The sequence below is a fragment of the Saimiri boliviensis genome, chromosome 10, assembly GCF_048565385.1.
Source record: "Saimiri boliviensis isolate mSaiBol1 chromosome 10, mSaiBol1.pri, whole genome shotgun sequence".
NCBI classification, from domain to species: domain Eukaryota; kingdom Metazoa; phylum Chordata; class Mammalia; order Primates; family Cebidae; genus Saimiri; species Saimiri boliviensis.
The window spans coordinates 14,505,619-14,520,831 of record NC_133458.1 but is presented as its reverse complement, the minus strand read 5'-3'; the positions used below and the strand labels follow the sequence as shown (position 1 = coordinate 14,520,831).

The 15,213-nt window shown below is 50.2% G+C and overlaps 2 protein-coding genes across 5 annotated transcripts in view; one reads left to right on the top strand and one right to left on the bottom strand.

Moving 5' to 3' along the window:
* Positions 1-10,573, top strand: part of CLCN1 (chloride voltage-gated channel 1) — a 48,883-nt gene extending 38,310 nt beyond the window's left edge. The window contains exons 18-24 of the mRNA XM_039472582.2: positions 1,842-2,083; positions 2,425-2,536; positions 2,839-2,918; positions 3,162-3,200; positions 7,449-7,553; positions 7,644-7,730; positions 8,664-10,573. Coding sequence (XP_039328516.2) covers positions 1,842-2,083; positions 2,425-2,536; positions 2,839-2,918; positions 3,162-3,200; positions 7,449-7,553; positions 7,644-7,730; positions 8,664-9,035 — 1,037 coding nt within the window. The 3' untranslated portion in view covers positions 9,036-10,573. The remainder of the gene's footprint in view (positions 1-1,841; positions 2,084-2,424; positions 2,537-2,838; positions 2,919-3,161; positions 3,201-7,448; positions 7,554-7,643; positions 7,731-8,663) is intronic.
* The window catches only part of FAM131B (family with sequence similarity 131 member B), a 33,778-nt gene continuing 28,948 nt past the window's right edge, over positions 10,384-15,213 (bottom strand). For 3 of the 4 annotated variants that reach the window (XM_003929810.4, XM_039472587.2, XM_074378977.1), the window contains exons 6-7: positions 14,251-14,394; positions 10,384-13,993 (exon numbers count right to left, since the gene is read on the bottom strand). In XM_003929810.4, coding sequence (XP_003929859.1) covers positions 13,521-13,993; positions 14,251-14,394 — 617 coding nt within the window. In that variant the 3' untranslated portion in view covers positions 10,384-13,520. The remainder of the gene's footprint in view (positions 13,994-14,250; positions 14,395-15,213) is intronic. The other variant, XM_010340416.3, reaches the window with a different exon arrangement.

Here is a 15,213-nt window from a genome sequence, read left to right as displayed (position 1 = left end):
GAGCCACCGCGCCTGGCCTCCCGTAGCTTCTTACATGGTTCCCTTTGATGCTTAACTAAGTCATGCCTGTTTTTTAATGCCCAACTTATGGAAGAGTTGGAACTGTTTCTTTTTATTTTATTTATTTATTTTTTTTTTATTTTTTAAGAGACAGAGTCTCACTCTGTCACCTAGGCTGGAGTGCAATGGCACAATCTCAGTTCACTGCAACCTCTGTCTCCTGGGTTCTAAGCGATTCTCTGGCCTCAGCCTCCTGAGTAGCTGGAATTACAGGAGAACACCGTCACGCCCTGCTAATTTTGTATTTTTAGTAGAGACGGGTTTCACCACATTGGCCAGGCTGGTGTCTAACTCCTGACCTCGGGTGATCCACCCACCTCGGCCTCCCAAAGTGCTGGGATTACAGGCATGAGCCACTGTGCCCAGCCGGAACTGTTTCATATGGAGAAGTGAATGAATGGCTTTTAGTAGTTAATAATTGCACATTTCTCTGCCCTCACCATCCTTTGACACTTCGTCCTACTTTGTATGATTTCTTATTGTGGTTTATATATCCATGCCTTGTCTTCCTCACTAGATAGGTATTCCTTGATAATAGAGGCTATAAATGCTGCATACACAGGATGCCTTGTTATAGGTATCTGCTAGATATTACATGAATACTTGCCTAGTGTTTGAATTAGTGTAATAAAGAAAAATTATGTAAGGCCATTTGGAGCTATTAATATTGTTAGTTCTGATTTCTGATAATCAGAATATCCAAATTTCTTAAATTAGATTAATTCAAATATTTCCCCAAATCTCAGATACCTTCCAAGTTACAGCAGAGGCTTTTTATTAGAGCAGGGGTACAGCCAACAAATCAGGCATAAGGTTTTCATAATAATGACTGAGACCTAACAGCAAAATTCATCTCTGTAACACTGCTGCAGTGTCATGGCCTTAAAACTTAATAAAAATGTTAATTACAGTAGCAGAATTTCAATAATCATATAAAGACCTTTTCAGGAAAAGTAGGCATTTTGTTTTTATCCTAGCAGGATACAAGTTTTTTGTTTGTTTGTTTTGTTTTGTTTTGTTTTTTTCTTTGTTTTGTTTTTGAGACAGTTTTGCTCTTGTTGCCCAGGCTGGAGTTCAATGGTACAATCTCAGCTCACTGCACTGCCCCCTGGATTCAAGCAATTCTCTTGCCTCAGCCTTCCGAGTAGTTGGGATTACAGGCACCTGCCACCACCCCTGGCTAATTTTTGTATTTTTAGTAGAGATGGGGTTTCACCATGTTGGCCAAGGCTGGTCTCGAACTCCTAACCTCAGGTGATCCACCCGCCTAGGCCTCCCAAAATGCCGGGATTACAGGCATGAGTCACCGCACCTGGCTCAGGTTTTTTAAGTGATAAAATGTCAGACACAAAAGGGAGAGTTGCCTTGTTTCCCTTCTTCCAGGTAGAGATATGTTTATATTGCCTACAGACTTCTAACAAAGTGTCTTCACATCTCAGCTTATTTGAATGGCTTCTCATGTTTCTTTTTATTTGGACAGCATTGATTAGCATACTTAATTATCAGCTCACTTGTCCGAAGTCTATGTAAGACCTCATCCAAATAAGCGCAAATTAGCCTAATTAGTGCTCTACCAATTGGCCCTGTACCCGCTAAATGGATGAAATAAAAGGTATTGAGCGAGGTTAGTCTTGGAGGATTCTTAAACTGAGTTTGTAGGAAGCTGAGAGAGATGTGGGGGCGTGGTAGGGGACGCTTCTCTTGTTCTTCTCGGGGTGCGGAGCGCGGTGGTGCAGGAGGGCTTGGAGGGGGCGCTTAGGCAGGGCGTGGACTTCCCCCAGATTCCATGATCCTGCTGGGCTCGGTGGAGCGCTCGGAACTGCAGGCCCTCCTGCAGCGCCACCTGTGTCCTGAGCGCAGGCTGCGCGCGGCCCAGGAGATGGCGCGGAAGTTGTCCGAGCTGCCTTACGACGGGAAGGCGCGGCTGGCTGGGGAAGGGCTCCCCGGCGCGCCTCCAGGCCGGCCCGAGTCGTTCTCCTTTGTGGATGAGGATGAAGACGAAGACTTCTCTGGGAAGAGCGAGGTGACCGTGCCGGGAAGGGCCAGGGAGCGGGACAGATGAATAGCAAAGGGAAAGGCGTCGGCTGGGCTGCGCTGGGCTGGGGTAGGCGTAGTTTCCCTGAAAGTAGTGCAAAGAGGGAGGGGAGAGGCTGTTAACTGAGAAAGCCAGAAATTCTGGATCAGGTTCCAAAGAGACCAGTGTCCCTAGATCCAGGGACTAAAGAAGATAAGGTTACAGATGATGGTATCCTCGACAAATCAAAGGGATATAGGGATTTATGAACGTCATGGACTGGTGAAGACAGTGAAGCCCCAGGCAGTCACTGCTCCCAGCAGGCTGAGATTCCTTACTCTTCCTTACAGCTGCCTCCTTCCCCTCCTCCCCACCCCTCTCCTACTGCCCCTCTGTCCCCAGAAGAGCCCAATGGGCCTCTGCCTGGCCACAAACAGCAGCCGGAAGCACCAGAGCCTGCAGGTGACACTCTTCCCTCATGCACTCCAACTCAGCCTGAGGGTTCTTTCTGGTCACTTGGACCTGATCTTGACCTGCATGCAACTCCTATGGGAGGTGGGGGGGTGAGGCTGGGGGATTGAGGGAGGGAGGGGTTCTTATTCATCTGTTTTCCTTGTTACTGTCCCAGGGAGTGGGAGCAGAGAGGGTAAGGTACCTGGGAAGTACACCTCTTTGGAGGGAAAATGTCAGGCACCTGGGGGCGGGGAGCTGGCCATTTCCTGTTGCTTTGCAACCCATTTTCATCCACTCACCACTCCTCTCAGGTCAAAGACCCTCCATCTTCCAGTCCCTGCTTCGCTGCTTCCTGGGCAGAGCTCGCCCCACAAAGAAGAAAGCAACCCAGGTGAGAGGAGATGTGTTTGATGGTACAGGGGAAAGGGAGGCTGCCCTTGAAGAGTGAGAAACCCACAGTTCTTAGGAAGGCAGAGACCCCACCAAAGAGGAGAAATTTGCTCATATGGAAGGGTTGATAGAAGGGAGGCATCGTTGGTCCTAGCCAGGGAGCCATAGCTATTGTTTCACTGGGACCCATAGCTACCGTGGGAAGAAAAGGGAAATAACCTGGACCTATGTCTGTCTTCTCTAGGATTCCACAGATTTAGTGGATTACATGTCACCTGAAGAGGTGAGTAAGGGAAACCGACACCTGGGGTGCATTGTTCTGCCAAATGAAGATATTACACATTTGTTTCTACCTTCTTTATTGTGTTGTCATGAAATAGAATGGGAAGTATTTTGAGAGGATGGAAATAAGGATGATTATGGAGAGAGTAATGAGTGTGTGACAGGACATGGAGGTGTTCTCAGAGGGATACAGTCATTTCAGAAGAGGAAAGCATTGAGCCTCCATGAGTAAATGGGGCCATGATGCTAAGATGGGCCCCAGACGTTTTAGAGATTATGGACTTTCTGGATCAGGCAAAGCTTTAATGGAAGTAAAATGGCACCAGGAGGCTGGCACTAAAACAGCAAGATGGAAGAAAAACATTAAAACTAAAATGGGAAGCTGGGTGCAGTGGCTCACGCCTGCAATCCCAGCACTTTGGGAGGCCGAGGCGGGCAGATCACCTGAAGTCAGGAGTTTCAAGACCATCCTGGCCAACACGGTGAAACCCCAACTCTACTAAAAATATAAAAATTAGCTGGGCGTGGTGGCGTGTGCCTGTAGTCCCAGCTACTTAGGAGGCTGAGGCGGAAGAATTGCTTGAATCCAGGAGGTGGAGGTTGCAGTGAGCCGAGATTGTGCCACTGCACTCCAGCCTGGCGCCTGGCGACAGAGTGAGACTCTGTCTCAAAAAAAAAAAAAAAATACAAAAAATACAAAAAATTAGCCGGGCATAGTGGAGGGTGCCTGTAATCTCACCTACTTGGGAGGCTGAGGCATGAAAATCACTTGAATCCAGGAGGCAGAGGTTGCAGTGAGCCAAGATCATATCACTGCACTCCAGCATGGGTGACAGAGCCAGATTCTGCCTCAAAAAAATAAAACTAAAATGAGGAAATCTGCTCCTGGTGGAGGTTACTGTTCTGGATTGATCAGGGCCGTGAGACGGTGAACAACTGGAAAATGCTAGGCACTGCTACTGGGAAGAACTGAAAAAGGAAGAAAATAATGACCACGGTGCCTCATGGGGGCAAACAAATGCCTATTTTCCTAAAAGAGGTAGTTATCAAATCTCCAAGAGAGAAAAATCCAGCATTCTGAATGCGCTTCGTTGTGAGGAGGGAACAGAATGTGGAATAGTGATTGGAAGCAGGCAGCTGAACAGTCCAGACCAGAACATGCCAAGGGGTTATGGAGGAACAACAAAGAAAATCCACTGGCAACTATTCCATATGGTAAAAGGAACGTACCTTTGCTGCAAAGGCTGGAAACGTAAAGCTTGTAAAGTATGAAGCTGACACACACACACACACACACACACACACACACACACACACACAGAGCAGATATTATTTTTAAATAAACACCTTATTCGATATCCAGAATAAATATGTCCTGACAATGAAAAGCATTACCGGGTTGGAGGAGGGTGTTGTGAGTGATAACAGAGAATGGAAACCTTCCCCACCCTTCAAAACACACACACTTCTGATAAAAGACTTGTGGAAAAATCCAATAGATGATCACAGAGGAAAAAGAAATACTATTCCTTCTGCCCACAAGCAGGAATCAGAAAGGCCAAAACTACAATTAAGGAGTATTTTGTTAGATTGCTAAAATCAATAATAATAAGTTTTCCTGTTTTTTTTTTTTTTCAATGCACCAGAGAGAAAACCAGCTAGTTGATCATTGTGGTTATTTAATGACCACTGGAAATAAAGTACAGCGAGGAATAAAAATAAGGTAGACCATCATTTCTAGCTTATGTCTTTTTCAAGGAAGACTTTAAGGAGCTACCAACTCCCATGTGATTCATTGAGACATTTTAGAGGGATAAGATACAATAGGAGTTGCAGGGCGCGGTGGCTCAAGCCTGTAATCCCAGCACTTTGGGAGGCCGAGGCAGGTGGATCACAAGGTCAAGAGATCGAGACCATCCTGGTCAACATGGTGAAACCTCGTCTCTACTAAAAATATAAAAAATTAGCTGGGCATGGTGGCACATGCCTGTAATCCCAGCTACTCAGGAGGTTGAGGCAGGAGAATTCCCTGAACCCAGGAGGCGGAGGTTGCGGTGAGCCAAGATCACGCCATTGCACTCCAGCCCAGGTAACAAGAGCGAAACTCCGTCTCAAAAAAAAAAAAAAAAAGATGATACAATAGGAGTCAAAATTCAGGATATTTTGAACACAATTTTCAGACCAGATGACACACTTGACAATATCAAGATGTTGATATTGACCTAAAAACAGTATAAGTGCAGTGTGGGAATGTTGAAAGATTAAATTATATGTTGCCAGAAGTTCCTGCTAGGATTTCTTTAATTCTGCATACTCTGGAGTACACACACAATCTGTTTCTTTTTTTCTTTTTTCTTTTCTTTCTTTTTTTTTTTTTTTTTTTTTTTGAGACGGAGTTTCACTCTTGTTACCCAGGCTGGAGTGCAATGGCGCGATCTCGGCTCACCGCAACCTCTGCCTCCTGGGTTCAGGCAATTCTCCTGCCTCAGCCTCCTGAGTAGCTGGGATTACAGGCACGCGCCACCATGCCCAGCTAATTTTTTGTATTTTTAGTAGAGATGGGGTTTCACCATGTTGACCAGGATGGTCTCGATCTCTTGACCTCGTGATCCACCCACCTCGGCCTCCCAAAGTGCTGGTATTACAGGCTTGAACCACCGCGCCCGGCCTCACACAGTCTGTTTCTGACTGGGACTGAGTTTATTCAAGTAGCGGAACACATCAGCCTCAACAGCAATGTCCTGTATCCCTTGGGCAAAAAACTAGTGGAGCTAGGCTTCTAATCTTGACTACTGTTTGTATTCCTGGGATACAAACAACTGTACAATCCTGGGCAAATGACTTAAACACTCTGTACCTCTGTTTCCTCATCTATAAAATAAAGATAATGATAGCGTTATTGGAGAAGATTAAGCTAAAACATTTAAGGAAATTAGAATAATGCTTGGCAAAGAGGATGTACTTGATAATCATTCACTGAAAATATTGCCTCATTGTTAAGGAAAGGCAAAAACGGAGCGTAAGGCCACAGATGACCATAGAAAGGACCAAGAGGACAGGATGGACCAAACTATGGTTGGCAAGGTCTAGCCCCCATCCTCTACCTAAATCTTCTCTACAACACACCTGCTAAGTGGTCGTCCATCCTATGCTATGTAACCCTGTGTAATCCATTACTCAGGAAGATGAGAGTATAGAGGAGGCATGATTGTAATCCAGAAATACCAGGACAGGACAGGTGGAGTGCGCATCACTATGGACCACACACTAGATCCTAAATCTATATAATGGCATTTGGTGACATTCTCTGAAGTTTGAGAGACGTAGATTTGGACAAATAGGAAAATAGAGTTCTAGGTCATTCAGAGGGTACTGACTGAAAAGAGATTTTAGAAAATTTTAGAAACACGTGTGAGAGCCAGAGATGTAATGGATTATTGGGACTACTGGGAATTTTGGTGTGCATATCTAGTCAAGGGGATGGCTGGCCTTTGTGCCTTTTGTCATAGGCAAAAACAAAAACTGGCTTTGCTCAAGTCAGCTAAGTACCAAGAGGTCCAGTATAGCTCTTCAATTTCAACAAGTACTCACCATGATTCCCTGCATGAGAGGTGATGTGCTAGTTTCTTCACAATATGCAGCAGTTGATACCACATAACACTCAAGAAGTTTCCACCTATTAGGTAAAAGTAAGACAAATGCCAGTACAGCAGGGAGCATGGCCAATGTCATTTCTGAAAAGGAGAGACCAGCAAGTACTATGGGAATTTTAAAAAGGGAGAAACACGTCTGAATGGGAGAGTCAGGGGACAGGGAAGGGCAGGTAAAGGAACTCCAGATGGTCAGAACATGAAGCCAGAGCAGGGGAAGGCATGTTTGAAGAGCAGAAAGCAGTCTGGCTTGATTGAAGCCCCACCTCTTCTAGGAGTAGTGGAAAATAGATGGAAAGAGGTTGGAAATCACAAATGTTTGGGACACCAGGGGATGGGAGACTTGGGGCCTAGAAGAAGGGGGGATGTTCTGGGTACCTGGGGGTGCAGGGTGGGCTGGGGGCCTGATGAGGAAGGACGGAGAGGCTCTGTCACCTGGGGAGAAGGAGGAAGGCCTCTGATCTGGGGGATCTGTGATCAGTCCTTCCATGTTTTCAGATTCTGGGCAGGGGCTAGGAGGGCCATTTGGGGTCAGAATCAGGTATCTGGGGTGACAGGAGGCTCTGTGATTTTGGTGACCTTCCTCCTCTGGCTAACAGATTGAGGCCTGGGAGCAGGAGCAGCTGAGCCAGCCTGTCTGTTTTGATTCCTGCTGTATTGACCAGTCTCCCTTCCAGCTGGTGGAGCAGACAACCCTGCACAAGGCAAGTCCTTTGCTGACTGCTCAGGGCTGCAGGGAGGGCGGGGAGCTGTGGGGCAAGGAACGTGCGCTGACCTGTGCTCTTCGCACTCAGACTCACACCCTGTTCTCACTCCTCGGCCTCCACCTCGCTTACGTGACCAGCATGGGGAAGCTCAGGGGCGTCCTGGCCCTGGAGGAGGTAATCATGACGTGTCCAATTTGAGCAGCACGGGGGAGGCCGGGCATAGGATAAGGGGATGCAGCAGGGATGAAGGGATATTAGCATCTCAAAAGTCCACTCAGATTCCCCTATTTCTTTTTTTTCTTTCTTTTCTTTCTTTTTTTTTTTCACTCTTATCGCCCAGGCTGGAGTGCAGTTGTGTGATCTCAGGTCACTGCAATCTCTGCCTCCCAGGTTCAAGCAATTCTCCTGCCTCAGCCTCCCAAGTCCTTGGGATTACAGGCATGTGCCATCACGCCCAACTAATTTTTTCTATTTTTAGTAGAGATGGGGTATCACCATGCTGGGCAGGCTGGTCTTGAACTCCTTACTTCAGGTGATCCGCCTGTCTTGGCCATCCAAAATGCTGGGATTACAGGCATGAGCCACTGTGCTGACTCCCCTCTCTATTTCTTATGCAGAGATCGGAGTGGGTAGAAGGAGCAGCCAGCTGAGGTAGAGGAGACTACAAAGCCTGTTATGGCTACAGCCCTGAAGGGAATGGAATTCTCCACCCCAGATGGGCCCCATGTGATCTTCCGTAGATAGTGCGAGTTTGAGATGGGGGTTCCAGGCATGAGTCACAGTTTCTCAGGGATGAGCTTTGGGGAAAGCTGTGGAAACAGAGCAGTGGGGGGATGTGGCTGCCGGTGGTCACTAGGGAGGAAGAGGTCACCCAAGGGTCTGAGTTGGGCAGGTGAATCTTTTTGTCATGCCCCTTTTCTTGTCCTTTTTCTCTCTTCTTTCGCTGATTGTTCCTTGTTGTCGCTTTCTGTTTCTCCCCCTTTTGCCACTCTGTATCTTTCCTGTTCTTTTTTCCTTTCGTTGTGTCTGTTTTTTTCTGTCTCTCACTGCCCTCCTTTTCTCTTTTTCCAACTTTTTACCCTCTTTTCCTTTCCCACTGCTCCTCAGCTACAGAAGGCCATTGAGGGCCACACCAAGTCTGGAGTGCAGCTCCGCCCTCCCCTTGCCAGCTTCCGGAACGCAACTACGACTCGAAAGAGTCCTGGGGGACCCTCACCTTCTGCAGAGAACTGGAACCTGCCTGAGAACGGGCCTGGGGACACTGGAGCAGGGGATGTGAATGCTGCCTCCCCAGAGACCCCTGTGCCATCTCCCTCCCCAGAGCCCCCTCTCTCCCTGGCCTCAGGCAAGGCAGAGGGTGAGCTGGAGGAGCTAGAGCTGGTAGAGAGTCCAGGGCTGGAAGAGGAGCTGGCCGACATCTTGCAGGGCCCCAGCCTGCGATCCACGGATGAGGAGGATGAGGATGAACTGATCCTTTGATCCCCTCCCATGACCTCCTTATAAAGACTGTTGAGAGGTCCAGCCTGAGGGTGGACTTATGTGGGACAGGGTACGTCCTGGATTTGGAAAGGTCATGCCCATGTTGTGGCCTCTTCCAGGATTTTTTTTAATGTGATAGTGATAGTCTTAAAGGAAGAATCAGCATTTAGGCAGGGAAGAGCCTTGGTCAATTATTTCGACTGTTCTCCCCATTCCCAGCCAGGCAGGTGGCCCCAACCTTAGCAAAGGGCCCCTGATATTCCATGGGGCTTCCTGAGCGTTCCTGGTGTGCAGGTAGGGAATACCCTGCCTCTCTCTGCCTCCCCTCCCCCAACAATTCCCCAGTGCTCTTGTCCCAGCACCTTGCTACCCGTGCTTCAGGGTCTCCAAGAGGTAGGGTAAGGGGAGGCCCAGAAGGACTGTGGCCCTGCAAATGCCATACTGGAGGAGGGGATGGGACCATCCAGTGGCCTCAGGCACTGACTACCCCAGAACAGGCCTCCAGGTCAGCCACAGCCACTTCTCTTGGAGCCCTGTGCTGGCCCATATCTGCTCCCGCTCCTGCAATCTGCCCCTGACCCCTCCCTGGCTCCCACTGCCTGTATCCAGGCCAGGCCGTTACTGGGGCAATGAAAGGCCACCCACATTCCCCCTCCGTTGTCCCCTTCTTCAAGCAGTGAGATGCAGAGAAAAAGACTATCAGGGGCAGCAGCCTGGAAGAAAAGGTCGCTGATGGCTCTGCGAGAAAGAAGCAGGTGCCCTGTTGCCCAACAGTCACGCCCCCAGGGTATCTGCTGACTCCCTCTGGCAGAAAACCCTTCTATTCCGCAGCACAGCTTCCTCGCCCACCAGTGTCCAGGTTACTCCCTAGGAAGTGCATCCTCCCTCTCTCCACTGTAGTTACTGACTCTCCTGCCAAAGGTCAGCTCTGCCCTGGAGCTGCTCTAGCCAGGGCCTCTCCTGCCAAGAATCAGGGCTCAGAGCAGCTAGGTCACTGGGTCACTCAGACACCAGCCCCCTCTTAGACTAGTTCTTCAGATGCCTGTCCTAGGGTTGGAGAGTTAGGAGTTGAGTGTCAAGAAGGCAGGGCTCTGGAGTGCTGCCCACACTTGGGACATCTTCACCCTCCCCAGATCAGCAGCAGGAAGGCTGGCTGTGTGCTCCATCAGAGGCCAGGTGCTGTGAACATCCCCAAACCCTTGCTCCATACCCAAGGCTTTTCTCCCCCACCCTGCCATCCCGTCTGCCTTAATCCTGCCATTGTGCCCCCTCTCCAACACTCTCCGACTTTTCCTCCCCTGTTCCCAGTCTCCTCCATCCCCCAAATAAGACACTCATAGTCAGAGGATGCCACCACGTTCTGTTTAGTGTCATTGAACACAGCCTGTAGCCTTCTCCTTCATCGCATCCCTCCCACTTCCCCAGGCCAAGAGAGACACTGAAGCCTGGGTGGGGAGCTGGCAGTGGGCATTGAGCCCATGCCCTTGTGTACATAATCTATAATATTTATATATATTGATATAGAATTCTCTCTGTAATATATGTCATAGAATCTCTCTTGGGCCTGGGGTGGGAATGTCACATTAAGAAAACATGCTAAGACTGGCCGTAAAAATGGGTATTTCCCAGACCTGGAAGATGGTGTGTGGGGTGTAAAGGTGAGGTTGAGGAGATAGTGAGCTCATTCCCCAAGATCCCCTCTTCAACACAGGGACAAGAAGGAAGGTGTGTGGGGGTGGAGGGGACAATGGAGGGGGAGGAATGGAAGATTTGGATTTTCGTTTAATAAAGTCAATTGTAAACGAAAGTGCACCCCCCCCCAAAAAAAAAAAAGAAAATCATTTAGCAAGAGCAGTTTCATTCACAAGAATATAAAAACAGCCCTGTTCCGGGACTGCTGTAAAACGTGCTGCACAGCCTTAACCCCAAAGGAAAAGCAACCCTTTCCCACCCCACAACAGCCTCTTCCTGCACATGCTCCCCCACCCCGAAATAGGCGATAAGCAACCCCATGCACCCTGCCCCCAGCACCAGAAGAGTCCTAAGATGGTCCCAGGTTAGCTCCTCAGTCTCCTCCCTCTTCAGAGCGGGTGGGAGCTCCTTGCAGAAGGCAGACTCCCACCTGACTTCCAGTCTGCAGCGATATGCCAGCACCCTGGGGACACCAAGCCCCTGCTCATGTATCCTTCAGACCTTTAGTCATCTTTTGTCAGGGACCATTTGGCTTCCTTGGGAAAGGGAAGGAGGAAAGAAAGCTGCTGTGGTCTGCCTTTCCTAACTCCCCCGGGCCTGAGCAAGTAGGAACTGGAATGAATGAACGCATTCACTGGGTGAGATGTCCACTGTGGTCTGGGGGGGATAATATGGGCACTGGGAGAATGAGACGAGAGGAAGAGGTGATGTGGGAATAGCGAGGATTGCAGAAAGTGGGGAACCAGGGACCCCGTGGAAGGAAGGTTGAACATGCAAAACCCCAGAGCCTGCAGCAGGAGACCAGTAAAGAACAGCTGCCAGGGCCGGCATGCTAGACCACCTCTCAGAGCTCCTGGAAGTGAGGTCCTGGGACACGGAGTCAGCACACATTCACAAGCACGAGAGGTCTCTTCCCCTGTGCAGGCAGCATTCGGCTAGGTGACTGCACCTGCTTTGGCTCACCTTGCCTACGCCCATGTTTCGTCCAAAAACCAACCTCAGGATAACCATTCTCCCCTTCCCAGGGAAGACACGGGACCTCCTGCACTGCTTACATCCCAGGAGAGTATGTAAGAGAGTATGAACTTCATGGCAGGACAGGATCATAGATGGATGGAAACACCCCAACTCTCAATCTCCTCATTTCAAAATAATAAGTTCTGGGGCCTGGGGGTGCAGGCGAAGTTTGTGCCCAGGGCTGGGAGGGGACACCAGTGCTCCCTTCCAGCAGAAGACGCAAGTAGTGGGACCCCCAACAGAGGTGGTGGGACACAAGGCCTGGGAGCTGGAGCCTAGAAGGGCATGAGGAAAGAAGGAAGTAGGGCAGTGAACCTCTTAGGCCTCTCTCCTACCCAACCTCTGCCTGTGCCAAGGGCTGGGGAGAGGCCACCCTGGCAGTGGCAGGGCCAAGTGCTCTCCAGCCCCACAGCGCTGCTGCTTCGCTCTGCCCGTCCTCTGCCTGTGCTCTTACAGAAGTGCTGGGGCACACAGGCTGCTCAGTGCCCACCAGCATGGATGCCAAGTGTAGGAGGGCAAGCTTGTGCCTCATCATACACCATCCTGGAAGGAAGAATCCGCTTTTTCTTTTTCCTCTTCCTCCGGTAGGAGGCCAGGGGAGGCAGGAAGGACAGCTGTGAGGCTGTTTGGGAGTCCTGGGAGGAGCTGAAGAAGGGGCAGAAGGTGCCGAGTGCCCACCCTGGCCCTCAGCCACAACCCCACCTGGCCGAGAGAGTGACAGCACCGGACTCCTCCCTCCACCCCACTCAACCCTGAGTGCCCAAGAAGTTATAAAAATGTAGAAAAGGCAAAGAGAAAAGTGTAAACAGCTCCAGAGGATAGGGGTGGGTAGGGAGACAGCCTTCATGCTCTCCCTGCTGTTGGGGACACCTGCATCCTGCGTCGCTGTATCCAAGACAGATGTCCCCCCACCCTCCTCAGGGCCGGACTCCCGGAGTAGGGATGGAAGAAGGCTGAAAGGGAAGCAAGAGCTGGAGCAGCCAGCCCGGGCTGGGTCTTTTCCCAGATCCTTAGGATCCTCCTTTCAGCCATGGGATATTCAAGATCCCAGAGCAAGTGGTTGTGTTTGTTCTTGGTCTCCTCAGTGACTCGCTTGTCTCTGGGCAGGCCTCGAAGGAAAGAATCACATCTGCGGCCCCTGTAAATCTCAGCTGCCGCATCCACCTCCTCCTTGACTCCAGATCTCAGAAGCCAAATGACCCGCTGAGGCAGCCTCTCCACCCTCCAAGTGGACGTGCCCTTCAGGCAGCCTCCCCTGCGCCTGTTCAGCCATGTCCAACTGCCCCTGAGGTCTGTTCTCTCAGTAGGGATGAGCTAGGGCCACAGCCAGAAAACAGAGTCGGGAAAAGCAAGAGTGAAATGGAGAAAGGAGGCATTCAGACAGCACAGTCACGGCTCCTGGAAGACGAAATCAGGGCGTGAAGAACTGAGATCCAGCCTTGAGCACAGCTGCGCTGCCCCCATCCTCGGGATGCACAGACTGGAGGCTTTGTCGGCACAGACCCAGAAGCCCACAGCCCAGGTCCTTCTCCGCAGCCACACCAAGCTCACGACCATCTAGTCGCCCGGGTCTCAGTTCCCAGACGTGCGGGTTTCTAGAGTGTAAGCCTGGATAAAATCCCATCCTGGTCCTCCATTTCCGGGAGAGGACTGGAAGCCCCTGGGTTCCCCGCTGTGGTCTGCCCGCTTTCAGCTGTACTGCTGGGGGGAGGGAATGTGTGGGTCGCAGCCATGGCCCTCAGGTGGGAGTGGAAGGCAGGGCGTCGGGGGAGGAAGCTAGTTGTTGGCCTCGCCTTCCTCCTCGTCAAAGGACTGCACGCCTGAGGATGTGACGTCAGACACCTTTCGGCTGAGCGCGGTCGACATCTCGGGGTCTTCTCGTGGGGAGAGTGACTCCAGGTCCCGGCATCCCGCATCCTCTTCCTCCTCAGGGGCCAACGGCCTCTTCTCCTCCTCCGCAGGGCCCCTGGCCAGGTCCACTGCACCCACCCCTGGAGCCCAGTCAGTGTCTGCCCCCAGCAAAGGTGGAGGCTCCAGGGCAGAGTAGCCCGAAGCTGGTTGGGAAGGTCCCATTTCATGCAAGCTGGGCTGTGAGTCATCAAATGCAGGCCCAAGATAGGATCCTGTGGCGGGAGAGGCAATGAGGGACTGGTCGCTGGCTTCCCAGGCATCTGACGACCCCAGACAGTACATGCCCTGGGACACGTAGGAGTGAGGCCATCCATCCATGGGGGCTTGAGCCAGGGCATCTGTAAAAAGAATCGTGGAAGTCGGTGGAGCCACAGAATGTCAACGGCAGAAACGACAACACAGACGGCACAAGAGACTGCTAAGAGACGGCACAGAGAACCCGGAGTCAGACACGGAGGGCGCAGGGAGTAGGGAGGACAATGGGAAAGCGGAGATGAACAAGGAAGTCTTAAAAGAAGGCAGGTGAGTGGAGGCAGCCTAGACAGGCGGGGAGGCCTCGCAGGCCCCAGAGGTTGGACTCTGGAACATCTCTCACCCTGACTCTCCATCAGCTCCTGGTAGTTGTCACCATAGTTGCAGCCCAATGGCTCTTGGGTGGAGTTCACACTCATGTCCTCACCATCCATGGAAGACCAGGCCATGAGCGTGGCCTCAGAGATAGCAAACTGCTCCATGACGCCTGCGGGAAGAAATGCAACGACCACAAAATACCTCAGGGAATCCTTAGACACGTGTGGGGTAGGGAGGTATCTTAGTGCAGCACTGTTCTGGAATTCCCGAATTTCCCACCGTGATATAAAACTGAAAGTTCAGTATAATGCAAGCCACTTATGTCATTTTTCAATTTTCCAGTAGCCACGCTTAAAATGACAAACAGGTTAAATCAATTTAAATAATGCATCTTAATTTGATCCATAAAAAAGATTTTCATCTCAACATACAATCAAAACTTATTAATGAGATATTTTACATTCCATTATTTATATGAAGCTTCTGAGATCCAGCTGATATTTTACACTTATAAGGGCATCTTTATGTGGAAGAGCCACATATCAAGTTCTCAGTAACCATACGAAGCCAGTGGCTAATGTATGGACAGCACAGCCCTTGTCTATGTCCCCAAAGAAGGCAGTATTGTGGGGGACTTCCTAAAACATCAGATTTAGGATTCCTAGGGGAAAGAGTTTGGGGTCTTCTAGTGAGATATCCTAAGAGATTCAAATTTGGGGTTTCCAGAAATTTATCTCTGGAGGTTTTTAGGAATTGCAATCTAGAGAGTAATTTCAGGATCAACAGAGAACCCTCAAGAGAGCATCGTGGGCTTTCGGGTCCACCATGGTATAAAACTGAAAGTTCAAGGGATTGGAAGGAAAAGGGGATGGGTAGACTTGGGGATAGTCTAGTGAAATCCATGAGTGAGTTGAAGCTGGTACTGCTCCTGCCCCCACCCCTACTTGTTTGTCACCCTCCCCACTGATATTTCTCCTCTCACCCATGC